This window comes from Pelecanus crispus, chromosome 5 (genome assembly GCF_030463565.1).
Source record: "Pelecanus crispus isolate bPelCri1 chromosome 5, bPelCri1.pri, whole genome shotgun sequence".
Lineage (NCBI taxonomy): Eukaryota > Metazoa > Chordata > Aves > Pelecaniformes > Pelecanidae > Pelecanus > Pelecanus crispus.
The window spans coordinates 19,542,041-19,557,768 of NC_134647.1; the positions used below are offsets into that span (position 1 = coordinate 19,542,041).

Below are 15,728 nucleotides of genomic sequence, written 5' to 3' on the forward strand. Positions count from 1 at the left end.
CACATAACACATTGGCTTTCATGATAAGACACTGCTGGACAGGCTAGGATTGAGTATCTTATTCCAACGCATGTGAAAGTTTGCAAATAATTTTGGAGCTGTTGATCAAAGCAAAAGGAGCAAGTGCAGTAAAGTGTTCACAGGAGTAGGAGTACAACCTCATATAAATATTCTGGCACATAAACCGCATTTCTCATATGATGTTTCTCTGGAAAGTGAGGTGGCACAGTTTTAGTTAATCATCAAGTTTGTCTGCTATGGTAGAGGTACCATAGCATAAATTAAAGCTAGAAGGGAAAAGCAAATCAGCACTTTTAAATTTTTTTTTTTCCCGAGAAAAACTGACAAAGAGTACCAGAAAAGTGCTTTAGACTACTCTGACTTACTCCACAAATACTCTAGCCAATATATGCAAACAGTCATTAGCAGGGCTCAGCTGATCAACGGTCCTTTGTTACACTGCTCTTAATGCATTGCTTGCACTTGTCTTGCACCTGCCCAGGTTAGTTAATTTAGCAGAGAAAAAGATTTTGTTCAGTGCCTAAAGAAAGACTACTTTCTAATCACTAACAACCAACAATAGAGTCTGTGCATAATCTTGCACAATATTTCTATCAGTTTAAAACCAGCCTACATGAACATGATGCTTGTCAGTATTTGTTATGAGGTAAAATATTTTAACAGCAAGTTTGCAAGTAGGGTTCAAAACAAATTGTATGCAACAGGATGGAGTCACCATTTGAACAAGCCAGTTGGTAATAAATTAGTTTGATTATATATATAATAAAAGTATATTACATAAAGACATTGCATTATTGCAGATTGCCTGATAGAAATGATACACAACCTTATTATAGCAGGCCAAAGGTACTAATCTGAAAGCATTCATTCTTATCAAATATATTTGGAGTTAAGGTAAGAGAGCTAAGTTTATCATGGGGCTAATTAGAAGAGCAAATAGATAGCAAAAAGCCTTTCCAACCTGCATTATTCTGAGTCTATGACATACAGCTTTTGTAAGGTAGTATTCATACTTAATTCAAAAAGGCTGCTTATTAATTTGAGATTAATTCAGTATGGTGGCGAATAGGAATAATATAACAAAACCCTTTATGTTTTCTGTATTCATCTTCTCATCCATTGCATTTTAGACAGGCAACATACTGGGCCAGTATTTAAATTACCACAAAATGGTAAAATGGCATTTCTTCAGTTGCAGGAGTCTAAATGTGTTTAGCAACATGCAGTGCGAGGGTTTTTTCTCTTCATTAATAGTAAGAGCCATCATTGTCGAGGATGTCTTTATTGCATAAGCTAATATAAACCAAGTTTCCTAACCTCTAGGTGAGTCCCTTTCGCTAGCTCCACCGGAAACACATTTATTCTCAGTATCTCGCATCAGCATCGTGCGACTGAAAGCTTGGGCTGCACACTGCCTGCAGCGTGACCCCAGCTGACCCACCCCAGCAGGCTGCCTGGCCTGTCGCAGGGTTGGCAGAGTCCTTGGGATATGTCAAAAACCAGGTGTGTAACGTAAAGGACTGTGTCCCAAGGGGGAGGGGGTTCTCCAGGGCAGCACAGCCTGCCTCCCCTGTGCCTACCCAGCACCGGTGGCAAGGCGCAGGAGCCCACGGGATCACCCAGTCACTGCTCTCTGCCTCTGGGCGCACCCTGGGGCACCCAAGACTAGGTCAGAGCCCCTCTCCTGCCATACGCGTCAATAGAATGCTATGCCGAGGACTGCGTGACTGGTAAAGCGTTTGGCTGAGGAGACACACTAGCTGATATTTTACTGTACTACCTTCCCAAGCGTTACCTTGGGCAGAGCAGTCCTCTATCTCATACACACCATTGGCAGTGGTGATCTTGCCAAAAGGGTAATAAAATCCAAGATTATCTTTAAAAAAAATAAAATGCTGGAAGGCAAACACATGGGATAATTTTTAATTCCAGTGAAGTATCACCTCTGCTCTCCAGAACTGGGTATGCCAGCCAACACCACTGCACTTGGGAGGACGAAAGCACTTTCAGGCAGCAGTTCAATGCTACGAACTACCAGAGTGACCCTCCATCTCCACCCTTACTCCTTGCATTTACAACTACAGTGTGCAGGCCTGGTTATATACAGCTATCAGTGTGGGCTGACACAAAGAACAGAGTTCTTGCATTCGAAGCAGATATTTCATCATGTATTTTTCATACGTCTTTTCCTGTTTTGTCTGAAAGAATAGGTGACTTTGTAATGTGGTTTGAAAGAGTTAAAATTTGATTTAAACAAAAGATAGAGGAAGGAAAAACCCAGACTGTAAAGCAGAAAGCAACTCCGAGCACTTCAAAATAAATGCAAAGGTTTTACCATAATCTGTTGGGGTTTTCCCCCAAATAAAGGAGCAGCTGAAGGAAAAAGGCGATGCATTTTCTTTTTTTTGGATCTTTTTTATTCAAAAGTTTTCAAAGAAATAAAACAGAAAAAAGCTAACAATCTAATCAAATTTACAGTTCAAAAATGTCTTTTGGCGTTTAACAACAAGTCCTAGGAAACAAAACTACAGAGTTATCTTGAACCGGACAAATAAGTTACCACTGGCAAGTTTGTGGCACTAGTAAAACAAAAATAAAAAATTAACTCTCTTGATCATATAGATATCTCTATGAAAATCTTTTTTTTTCAATCTGTACAAAAGGTCTTTCTTCATAAATTAATTTTTTATAATTTAATGGCTGTCTACTATGTGATGTTTAAGTAACTGATTATTTCTTTATGTACAGAGGTTAAATTTCCCAAATCTTACCCAGACAATGAGTATGGCACTTAGTTCAGACATTTCTGGCAGCAGCTCTTCCCTCCCTCTAACACAGCTATCATACTGCAGTTTTAATTAACGCAAAAATATCAAGTAGTGAGAGATCCAGGTTTGGAAAGCTACCAGATACAGGCAAGGTGCTGCAGGAAGTCTGGACTTTTACAAAGCAGTAATATTCCAGGGAGCATAGAACCAATAATACCACAACTTTTTAAAAAAAGAAAAAACAAAAACACATCTCTTATGACTATGTATTTCACTAGAATCTACACTTCTCAGAGCAGCAATTTACTTTTGAAACTATGAAATGTCACCGACATCTATACTCCAATACTCACACAAAATTTAAAAACTAAAAAATACTTGAAAGAAACAACTGCTTAGCCCTAGCTCCCGAGCTAGGATGATTTGGTCTGTGGAAACAGGGAGGGCCAGCAACCTGTCCCAATACAAAAGGAAATAAACTTTGAGGTAGATAACTGATCATATACAGCTGACCAGAGAAGTACACAGTTTTGGAAGACAACTTAATTTATCATTCGATTTAAAACATATGCAATTGTAATAAAGAGCTTTAGTAGCAGTGAATTATCTAATATGTGAAGTACAAATAACTGTGTATTTATGAATCAGGAATTTCATAGTTTCAAAATTGGTTTTCTTTACACTTAACACTTGTAGTGATGATGTAAAGTGTGGCACTGCTTGGATCCAAGTCTTCCTTCATGCTTTTGTGTCCATACATCAATTAAAATTATAAAACCTAAATGCAAATGTACAAAAAAGGCACATTCTCCTAACCGCAAACTGGTCCGGCAAAAATAAAGAGTACAGAAGACGTAATGCTGAGACAAATCAGAATTATTGGTTACTGGCTCTTTGTTCTTTGGTAAAGTTACCTTTTAAAAGTGCCAAGTCTTTTTATTTTTATTTACCTACTATAGAGAGCTAGTACCCAATCAATTATGCTTCTACTTACATCTCAGCATATGTTTGAAAACGAGTCCTTTAGCTTTTGCCATTTTGCTGTAATAGCAACTTTTCTGTTTGCTAAGTCTCAGCACAATCCTCATCCTAAAGCACTATCATTAGTATAAAGGAAGGACAAAAACATTCGGTGATATCCCCACCCCAAACTCCCTACTCTACCTATGCTAAAACTAGAACATCAAGTTAGTTTCTGAAAAAAGGCAAAAAAAGATTTTTACATTGCATCATACAGCAGAGTTCCTAAATCATTCAAACTACCAGAGGGAACTATTGGCATATGGCCTTACAAACAATTTATCCTATTAAAATTTCCCCAGTCAGAAAATGTGTTTCACACAAAACATTTTTTTCCCCTCTTGCATTTCACTACCTTACATATTATGTGAAAAATCATTAAAAACACTTACTACACATTAAAAAAGCCAAATTTTCAGCAATTTTTATTGACTACCTTTAAAAGCCCTATGCTGCTGTTTTACAAGGCATAATAGACCAGCTCATTTGGTCAAAGCATTCTACACCATTAGTTTGGACTACTTACTGAAACAGCTACAGCATTGAAAGATTTAAGGCAAATTGGAATTTATAGAAAAGGATAAGACACTTCACACTACATTAAAAGAAAAACAGAAAGCTAAAAGACCAGACACTATAACTGCAACACTGCACTAAAGCAACACTCACACACTGCAAGCACAGAACATCATCTTAGATGTTTTACTATTTTAAACTTCAGAAAACCCATTTCATACAATTAAAAAAAAAAAAAAAAAAAAAAGAAACAAACAAAATAAAAATAAACCAAAACACAAATTCTGTCATGCACGTGAATAAGTCTTCGTGGTCATCTGTGCATACCCAGAAATTTGAATATTTTTTTTTTGCGTCATAACACTTGATAAAAATTTTTTTTTTACTAAAATAAACCTGTTCATGGGAACAGCTACTAGATGAATTTAAGGTTTTTCTTATGCACCTTATAGAACTTATAGCAAAAATAGTTTTAGTTGATTTCATTATAAATAACATTTTCAAGAACCTGTGCAAAACTGTCAATAATTCCTAAAGCACAATTGATCAGTAAAATCCATGATTGTTTCAGCCTTTGCACTCTTCTCCAGGCCAGGTCAACGCTGGACATCTGTAACACAGAAAGGTCAGAGCTAGAGCAGAGTTACAATTGCATGGGTTTTGTCTAATGCAGCTGTCCATAAAACTAAATAATTTCCTATTTTAGACAGCTGTGAGAAGACTAAGTTAATCTGAGTACAAATTTGAGAAGTAACACAGGCAGCACTAGAGCTGCTTGGCCCTTCCCAGGATAAGGCTCTCTGCCTGTATTTTCCCCCTCTATCTCTGATACCTGTTCAGCATGCAGAGTTCCCACTGGGGAACCCTGAGACTGCATTCAAAGCGATTTCCTCCTTTGTTGTTTTGTTACTGTTGTTTCCTTTTAATTGACCAAAAGTGGTTGAGTGTGTGAGCTTACTCCTGCGGCATCTCCAAAGCTTTTGATCTCTGGAAAAGGAGCGCAACTTTCTTTTGGTGCAGCCCCAGGGAGACTACGTACAAGTTACAACAGCCAACGCAGAGACAGCTACTGTGCCTCCATGATGGTTAATACTTAACAGCAGTTCAGGGCTCATTAAATTTGAAGGAAGACTTCTCAATTTACTCTGTTGGCTTATATTGCCATATGGGTTTAAAAAAATACCCAGCTAATGAAAAAATGTTTGGACAATTTTTTAATTTCTCAAGGCAAGACAAAGTCTGGTATTTCAAGGCTCGTACATTTATATGTGCATATATAATTATGACTTTTTTTGTTTTTACAAGTCCCTTTGACTATTTTCACATAGTAGCAACTTTTTGAAAAGAAGCTATGAAGTTATTAAATGTAGCTGTCAAAGGAAAGACGCTGTGTATTCCTGATTGACTGCATCCACTTGTGCAAAAGTGCTAGCTGTCATTTACCCCTTATTTATGGCAATACGTATACTGACTTTTAATAGGACATTCCCAGAAGTGCTGCATGTGGATTTAGAAAGAAGTTTCAATTTGACAATAGTAACGAAGCCACAGCAATTAAGAGACCGCAGCGTTCCCTGTATTTAGGGCGAGAAATAACTGTCAATTCCCTCCCCTTCACCTGTCCGAAAAATGACAAGTACCAACATGTTCCAGGGACAGAAATACCAAATGCCATACTCTGGGGCTGAAATCAGTTGAGTAATATTAACCTTCCCCACGTGCCCACTGCCATAGCCATTGCTGACATAGATTTCACTGGCTTCTACTGCATATAAACACAGGTAATGGTACTTCTCCGAAGAATAAAATACATGGGGGATTGACTTACAGCAAACACAACAGGCTTGCTCACAGAGCTCGGTATTCTACACAGAGTTATCATTATAAAATGTGTCTCAGATGGCAACACATCTCATTCTTTCAGGAGACTAAATGCTGCTCCTCCTGCCTGGCCCCAGCCTATGGGAAAGACACTGACAGGCTGGGAGAGAGAGGCAGGATGGGGAGATGACGTGCAGGATTACGCTTCGCCGTCTACCACAGATCTCTATTGGTAAGGAAGTTTTACATGCCCACAGGGGAGACTTAAGGCAAAACAAGTAATTCCTTGAAAAGCGGTTAACACCAGCCAATAGCCTTGGCATAGGAAACATGCAGGAGCCATGATTTTAACACTAGGAGATGGATAATGAGAAGAGCCTGTGGCTTTGCTTTCTCCCTGCTCTGGATGCAAATCAAGGATGTGGGCTTTCTCTAGATGCCGGCATTTGGCCAGACTACAATAATAAACACAGGTCATATGTTGCGCTATGCAGACTGTGCCATCTGTTGAATGTGCGAACTTTCCCCACTGGTTTGTTTCTATCTTTATATTCTTGAACATATAAGAAGTCTGTAAGTTAGTTGCAAAGCTGCTTCCAAGTCTTACGTGTACCGCAGAACTAGACGATATTATACGTATAAATACAGTTCCCTTTAGCATTGTGATTCTAGCATTTTTGCGCTAATTCATTGTTATTCTTGTATACAGTATGCTGCCAAGATGAACAAATTAAAATACAACATAATACAGTTATGCTATAGAGAAATCATTAAAACACTATTACTCATAATTCATTAACTCACTTTTGGAACCTGTGCTTCCTTTCCTGGCTTCTAACTCTGGCCAAGTTCAAATTAACTTCACTGCCTGTCCCCAGATATTATCAGTGTTATTTATATGATATTAAAAAAAAAAAAAATTCGATACAGAGTACTGCAAGTTATGAAATAAAATATCTTTGAATTCACATCTTTTATGTTACAGGATGAGCCCCTACCTCACAGTTACTTATTTTGCTGATATGTATATGGAGAATGGTCACTGGACGTCTCTACTGTAACCTGTTGTTGACCACTGGCTTCCTGCAAATAAAACGGAAAACAAGACATGAGACACAAAATCAGGCAGCATTATCTGCAGTCTGCATTTCCATGCGACTCATGCGATTAACAGTCTTCAAATCTAAAGTCTTTCTAACATTTCTCAAGTGGAGTATTCCAAGTTTGAGGTGTTAACTTTGCATTGATTTACATTTTGGCAAATAGAGAAATAAAATGATCATGCAAACCTTATATTTCCCCAGCTGCTTTGATGATAATGAAGAAAAAAAACCAAACCTCTGACATTATAGAAATAAATACACAGAGGGAGCAAACAACTGCTAGTATAGTTTCTACCTGCAAATGCGAGAGAGCATTCTGCCCCTCACCTTTTGAGGGGCAGCAAAAAGAATGAGATCTACTTACCACATGTACAAATACTATCGCTTTGAATACCATGGTGTGACTGGCACTAGGCAACACAAAGAACTGTAGCTGGGACTTTGCACATGGACCCCCAGAAACCAGGGAATGAATTCAGCTGATAGTGCCCTGGCAGACAGTGCAACCAGCTAATTTCCAAAAGTCTTCCTCTGACCCACATGGGCAGATGCATAAACTGAACCAAACAAGTTTCTGGACTAATAGACTTTGAAATGAAATGTTACAGGCTCTGGAAGAGACTGTCTAGCACTCATTCTGAAGCAAGAGCTGCAGCATACCCTGTCTAGCTCCTCTGTTAAAGAAGTACCGAAGGTAAGTCAAAATAGTAGACAAACTATTGTCTACCATGTAGTTATGCTCTTCAACTGGACTTGCAGAGGGGTTTATTAGGCAAATATGCACTGTATCCTGAGATGCCAGGGTAAAATTGTGATTCTTTGCAGAAAGGTACAATCGTGGTCTGTCAGCAGAGAAGTTTGCTCACAGGAAAACTAAATGAAAGATCAAAACTACAATATACCCCCTGGCTTGTTGCCATTGGAAGTCAGGTTTCACAAAACACAAAGTTTGTCTGAGCTATGCTCATACAGAAGACTGTTCCAAGTACTGTACTGCTACAAGTACAGGTCATTCTTTGTTACAATACTAGTTATACTACTTGAGAATAACAGTTTTGGTATACATTGTATTCATAGTACATTCACAGTTAACAATGTTAGGCTTTAAACAGTAGTTTTCCTAGGGAAAAAAAAAATCTAATATGATATTCATGTCTCTTATCTCTGGTCTTTTATAAAATATACTGACCTCAACAGGAACCGCTGCTGTCTGGACATGTGTATATTGGGGTATGTAGGCTCCTTGCATAGCTGTTGTGGCTGGCATGTACTAGAAAGACAGAGAGTCCATTGAGTTGAGTTAAAGCCCAATATAAATTCAAGAGTATTCAAAATACCTATCATGATATTGTTTAATAGATATTGACTGTTTCCCTAAAGCAATATACATGCGGGAAAGACTTTTGTGTCTGAAATCAATAGACTTTTCAGAAAAGTGAGACACCTCTTTTGAGAAAACTCAAACTTAGACTTCAAAAACTAGGTAAAGGACTCTTCCTTCTCTGTTAATCCCAGTCATCATATTTTCTTTTCCTAATTCCATCTGCTCGGAAAAGAAGGGTCTTTCAGGTTAGAAGCTAGCCTGCATCTCTTCTTCTGGTTTAGTTTCTGTTCCACACTTTATATTAATTTCTGCAACTCTGATCTCCTGAAGAGTAAAACCAACTATTTTTTCTTTTTCAATACAACTCTGGAGTTACCTCCTGGGTTCATTTCATTGCTTTGATCTATTTTTATTTACTCATTTTCAATTTCTGATCAGCTAAGAGACTGAATAAAAACCGCTGAATAGCATTTTAAAATGGAGACAGTTCCTAATATTTTATTGGATGAAAGACTACTTAAAGGATTACTTCTTTCTACATGCAAGCTGCACATGCATACTGTGATCTACACTCAGTATTTTCTACTTCTGTAAGTTCTATTTTGTATTAAATTGCTACATACTGTTCCAGTACTGCCTAATGAAAGATGACTCATCTGCTGTGTCAGAGGGCTTATCATCGATGCAGGCTGTAGTGACATGGTGTGGTCCATGGAGGGAGTCAGCACAGCACCCTATTAAAACAGAGAAAGAAAGAAAGAAAGAAATGGTTGCGGCAACACTGAGATTCTAATTAAATTTTTGATTTGAGAGTCTAAGTATGGGCTGTCCTTCTGAGGGGATTCTGAGAGTTCCACAAGAACCCTCCTTAATCCCAGGCACTGACTCGGGAAGCAGGTCTGGGGTATTCTGAATATTCTATTTGAACAGATGCATTTTGCACAGTTTGGTAACAGGGTAAGAACTGCAATGACTTCCTACTGAACATGCAACTGATGTACAATGCACTTGAGACACCTGCTGAAAACACTTTGTAAAATACGAGTTTAACCAGATGCTAGCTTTAAAGCAAAAATCTGCACATGTTACCAAGTATAGATTCGCTTAGCTTAAGCTTTGGAATTTCAGGCTTTAGGAAGAAACTTTTATATCATCTTTAGGAATAGAGGCTTTGGAGGAACATTTGTGTTAGGAGAATTCTACCTGTCACATGTGATGTTCACACACAAGACAGCTGCCCTGCTTAATGGCTGGTTTCATTAGCACACACATTTCAGAAGAGTGAGTTAGCAATGCTGATTCTTTGTCTAAATACTGGCTACTGTGATGACCTTTCTATCACTCCTGTACCATTTTAACTTCATAAAAAGTGTACGTCGAATTTTTAAACACTTGAGCTTGCTAAATATGGAGGGCACACTGGTAAGGTTTTCAGAGTAATCTGAAATGGAGGGTTATCAACAAATCTCATTTTACCCACCATGTTCTACAAAAACACATTTCTGAATACTTTGTATGACTTATGCTTGCAGAAGCGTTGATTAAAATCGATGGAGGCTCAAAACTAACAGAAATAATTGCAGTGTACTGAAAGCCTGTGTTTTGAATCAATAACTAATCCTTAAAAAGAAAAAAGAAAAGAAAAAACACGTACAGAGTATAGTTGGAAAAACAACCATGTGATCAGTGTAGATGAAATGAGTCATAGGCACATCAAACACTAAAAGAATTTCCTGTCTGTAGACTGCAGGCTTCTCTGCAACGCAAATGAGCAAGACAGCACCAGTCTTTGCACAGGCCAAAACTGAACTTAAGTCAGGAATCTAGATCTTTATTTTCAACTGTGAAATCTCATCTTGTATACCTGTGAAAGTAATATACCTTATAGCATTATAACATATCAACTTGTGTCTTTCACAGCATGATTTGCAAGATGTTTTTTTTATGAAAATCTGTGTTGATAGAGAGAAAAGTTAAAAACAGTTGTGTGCATGTGTGTTTAACATCAAAAAACCACAAATACAAATAAGTGTGTGAGAGGGTGTTCTGGTTCAGTATCACCTTCTCTGCATGCACAAGAAGAAAATGTTCTGCCAAGAAGATTTACATTCTATAATCTGCATGGAGAGGTTAATTAAAGTCAAGACAATATGCTTTCTATATGTGGAAACAGATTCATTTGTTAACTACATCAGTGCATATATTAAAGCGCCTGTTATTATTTGTAATGCACATCTCAAGAAACCTAGTAAGTCTCAGACAGAATGGTACTTAATTGGCAAATGACACAGATAAGAAGCAAAATATCATAGAATCATTGCAGAGTATAGATTAGAATGCCTGACAGTCTGGTACAGATGCCACAGCCAAAAGTGTAGGGAGACTAGCATTACTCATGAGCAGTGAAGCCAGAACAAGCTATGCAGGTTTTCTCAAGTGAGTGCCCATAATGTCATTTGTATGACTACACCCATCTGTCTTTCACAAATTATCCAGTCTGAACTATTCTAGACCCATTCTAAAACCTCGGGCCTTCATATCCAGCTCCTGATAGGTAACTGGTATGTAAATCATTGGTATTTGCAAAGTGCTTTTCATTTAAATTAAAAAAAAAAAAAAAATTTTTCCTCAGGATGCTGACTTGGTAACTCTGATTGGCCTCATCACCTTGATACCCTGAAGGCAGCTTTCTTTTTTTCCTAATAAAATGAGGCCCCAATTCAGGTTACTATCTTTGTTTCTTAATTTTCATTTTGATCCATGATGTAATCATGATGCAATTGTCACAACTCGGGAAGTAATCAGGCGGGAATTGACCTATGTCCTGTTATTTAAAGCATGTGAAGTGTTTATACAATCAGTGACACAACAACAGAGAAGCATCAAAACTTACTGGGTGCTGCATTATATATGGTTGAGGCTGCATCCAAGAAGGACTCTGAACCTAGAACAAAATCAGTATTTTATTTTTTATTTTAGTCATTCTTTTTCTGAATACTCCAACTGAGATATAGTAAAAATTTAATAAATCATGTTAACAAGCCCCCTCCCTTATTCATTCACTTCTTAATGCAATTAGTCACTCTGTGGAGCAACACTGATTTCTGTGAAAAGTCTATTTATTGTACCTGTAAAACAGAAACAAGATTTGTAGAAAATATACCACATATACCTTTCAGAACAGTATACTATGTTTTTAGTGCATGTCTCAGAAGTTTTATCGAGTACGCTGAAAGCGTTCAAATAGATGCATGAGAGATTTGTGCTGTGTTGAAAAAGGAAGCACCTTCTCTCTTTGAAATGCCTTTGGGGAAAAGTAATTGGGTTCTTAAAAGCTATAGCATCATTTGCCTTCTAGTGTGATCAGAATAAAATAAATTATTATTCACAAGGGAAAAAGAAACCAGGAATTCTGCTGGAATCTTGTTCCAGGAACAAGGAGAAGATTTAGGAGACTTGTTCTTCTCCAAGACATTGCAGTATGTTATTCCCAAAGCACAGGAAGAGGAGAAGGTTCCGATAAGCATTCTTGCTCTTAGAACTAGCATGTTTTCTCTCCAAAAACACTGACTACCCAAATACTTAAACTCAGGTAGGATGCTGTGTTAGGTTTGCGTGGCAAGGTTTTGCGAGCAAAGGAGCTACAGGGCTGCCTTCTGTGAGAAGCTGCTAGAAGCTTCCCCTGCATCCAACAGAGCCAATGCCAGCTGACTCCAAGATGGTGTTGAGTTGATGGTTGGACTGATGATCTTAAGAGGTCCTTTCCAATCTTAATTATTCCTAGTTTTTACTTTCATTAAAAATAATCCAGCCACCAAGCCAGGAAACACGAAATTGCTACTCTACCCTTCATTGGCTTAGTGGTGGACTTGGTAATGTTAGGTTAATGGTTGGACTGGATGATCTTAAAGGTCTTTTCCAACCTAAACGATTCTATGATTCTAAGATGGACCTGCTGCTGGCCAAGGCCGAGCCCATCAGCGACAGTGGTAGCACCTCTGGAATAACATATTTAAGAAGGGGAAAAAAAAGTTGCTGCACAACAATTGCAGCTGAAGAAAGAGGAGTGAGAGTATGTGAGACAAACGACTCTGCAGACACCAAGGTCAGTGAGGAAGGAGGGGGAGGAGGTGCTCCAGCACCAGAGCAGAGATTCCCCTGCAGCCCGTGGTGAAGACCACGGTGAGGGTGGGCTGTCCCCCTGCAGCCCATGGAGGTCCACAGTGGGGCAGATATCCACCTGCGGCCCGGGGAGGACCTCACACCGGAGCAGGTGGATGTGCCCAAAGGAGGCTGTGACCCCGTGGAAAGCCCGTGCTGGAGCCGTCTGTTCATGAAGGGCTGCACCCTTCAGGGACCCACGCTGAAGCAGTTCATGGAGAACTGCACCCCATGGGAGGGATCCAATGTTGGAGCAGGGGAAGACTGTGAGGAGTCCTCCCCCTGAGGAGGAAGGAGTGGCAGAGAACACATGTGATGAACGGACCGCAACCCCCATTCTCCATCCCCCTGTGCTGCCCCAGGGGAGGAGGTAGAGAATTTGGGAGTGAAGTTGAGCCTGGGAAGAAAGGAGGGGTGGGGGAAAGGCATTTTAAGATTTAGTTTTTATTTTCTCATTATCCTACTCTGATTTTGATTGGTAATAAATTAAACTAATTTCCCCAAGTTGAGTCTGGTTTGCCCGTGACAGTAATTGGTGAATGATCTCTCCCTGCCCTTATCTCAACCCATGAGCCTTTCGTTATGCTTCCTCTCCCCTGTCCAGCTGAGGAGGGGAGTGACAGAGCAGCTTTGGTGGGCACATGGCATCTAGCCAGGGTCAACCCACCACAGATGCCTAACTTTGCATGACAAGGTAAATTAAAAAGATTAAAAGGCGAACTAATAGATTATATGGTTATCTTAGTTAGAAAGAGCTGGTTGCAACAGCTCTTTGAAAAAAGTGGGCTGCAAGAAATAGTGTAGGTAAGAATAGAAATGTTTCCTCTCCACCTCCTGTAGGTGCATAGGATAAGGCAGGATTCTGACCTGCACTGCACATGTGGAACTGACTCACCATGGCTGCCGGACATTCAAAACCCTTTAAACACCTCTACCATCATTCCCAGAGTCCTGTGAACAGGACAGGTGGATAGTCTTGAAAAAAAAAAAATCCAGGTGACGTATTTACTGCAAGATGGAAATATTTCTTCCCTCCTGTTGGTAGTGACTTTCAAATCAGAGTAATGTTTTTTTTTCTTTTCCAATCAGAAAAAGAGCAAACAGGATTTCAAAAATGGAAAACACTTGAACCCTCCCTTTCCTCAAGCAAAAGCTTAATGGCAAAAATACTGGTACAGCCTGAATAAAGCTTTGGCTAATCTACTCATACTATGATAGTAACTGGCTTAGTACTGTCATTTAGGTATACAGGAGTTCCAGAAACAAACACTATCTAAAACTTTATTAAATTTGTTTACCCTTAGTAAGAATAGATCTAGGAACAGGTTATGCCATGCCTCAAAGAAAAAATAAATAGATCATCCTGTTGTGTAGATGACAGAATGCTGCAGGTTTCAATGAGAAGGGATCACTAATGAAGACGTGACTAATACGCAAATTGTGAAACTCTTCTGGCCAAGAACCTCCTTCCTCCCCAGTACCGAATACTTCAATTTAATTTTCAATTCCTACTACTGTGGCACTTGAAGCATAATGATGTTAATAACTCCATCCACAATAATTTAGGCTCCATACCATGTATACTGAAATACTGTTCACAACATTTCTGGAAACATACAATATTGTGGTCTGCCTATCTCAATAAGCCCAGAAAAGTGATATTATATTCTTAAGTAGTATATTTCTATGCCAACTTCCAACTTTTACTTGGATTCTGAATATCTGAGTCTTATATTGATAAATAATTTATATTTTAATCAAGAATAGCAGCTAATTCTACTGGAATATTTTTCTGGGTAAGAGCTTCCTGTAATTTTTGAGGTATTGCTGTGCAAAGCAGAATGATTCAATATACTGAAAAATACAGTACTAGCACTGCCGAGAGCAAACATTGCGTTGCATATGTCACCTCAGAAATTAATATAAAATTAATCCAGCTGCCCTTTACCCCAGAGTACACTGTTTTACCTCCTACATAACCCTTTGCTTGCACAAGAAGGCATTAGACCTCCAAACTAATATTAGACAACTCTTCCTCATTCTTCTCACCTGGAATGGGATGGTATGTGGAAATTTCTGCACGGGAATACTGACCAAATGGCCCACAGTGCCTCTGTTAGCCTTCTATATGCCTTCTACATAGCTGCCTATATTCAGTTTCACCCATAGTAAGCTAGAAAACTCAGCACATCTCTCTCACTAAAAAGCAAACAGCCTCTTCTTCTTCCCCTGACATACAGAGGTAAGAATTGTCCAAATTTAGTTGGTTTTGGTTATTTATGACCTGAATCATTGATGTTTACTTTGTCTATGTGTTAAACAGTAAAACACCAAAATAGCTGATCATTTAGCTTACACTGGGATAACTGGCATGTCTCAAGTAATAATTACAGAGCATACCTCCGAGGCTGCCACAGTAGTTGCATTAAATGCAAGTTGTTTGTAAACTGAAATGTACGATGCCCTAAAATTGAGCATGCCTATGAGATTTATATCAAAGTACACAAACTGTTCCATATAATCTCTCAGCATGTTGGATTGTTTGTCAAAATCCCCTAGTGGGGACTCAAGATGACACCTATCAAAAACTCCTTTTCAGGAAGCTTTGGACTGGACTCTAAGAACTAAAAATGTGCATGATTAATGTTTTAATTTATTGTTCAAAATAAAGCAACTTTTTGTTTAGAAACACAGTTCTGGACTATTAAATGCTTTACTCCTAATATGAAAACACTGAATTTGAACGCTAATGTCATTTGAACTCTGAACTCTTTTTCAAATTTCCTTCTCTAATGTCAAGCAAATTTCTGTACCCTTCTTAGTACAACTTTGTAACACATTGTTGGGCTTTTTTTTTTTTTCCCACTGAAACAACCTGAAGAAAGTTCAAAAAGCATGGAGAAATGTATTTGAAATAGAATTTAAGTAAATCAAGAAGGTTTTAAACAAAGAATAATTATTTTAAAGATCTATTATTGACATAAAAAGAACTTG

The 15,728-nt window shown here is 38.5% G+C and overlaps 1 protein-coding gene across 3 annotated transcripts in view; it reads right to left on the reverse strand.

The window, feature by feature from the left end:
* Positions 1-2,438: 2,438 nt before the first annotated feature.
* The window catches only part of RBMS1 (RNA binding motif single stranded interacting protein 1), a 95,826-nt gene continuing 82,536 nt past the window's right edge, over positions 2,439-15,728 (reverse strand). For all 3 annotated transcript variants that reach the window (XM_075711422.1, XM_075711421.1, XM_075711424.1), the window contains exons 10-14: positions 11,467-11,517; positions 9,197-9,307; positions 8,439-8,519; positions 7,145-7,229; positions 2,439-4,935 (exon numbers count right to left, since the gene is read on the reverse strand). In XM_075711422.1, coding sequence (XP_075567537.1) covers positions 7,152-7,229; positions 8,439-8,519; positions 9,197-9,307; positions 11,467-11,517 — 321 coding nt within the window. In that variant the 3' untranslated portion in view covers positions 2,439-4,935; positions 7,145-7,151. The remainder of the gene's footprint in view (positions 4,936-7,144; positions 7,230-8,438; positions 8,520-9,196; positions 9,308-11,466; positions 11,518-15,728) is intronic.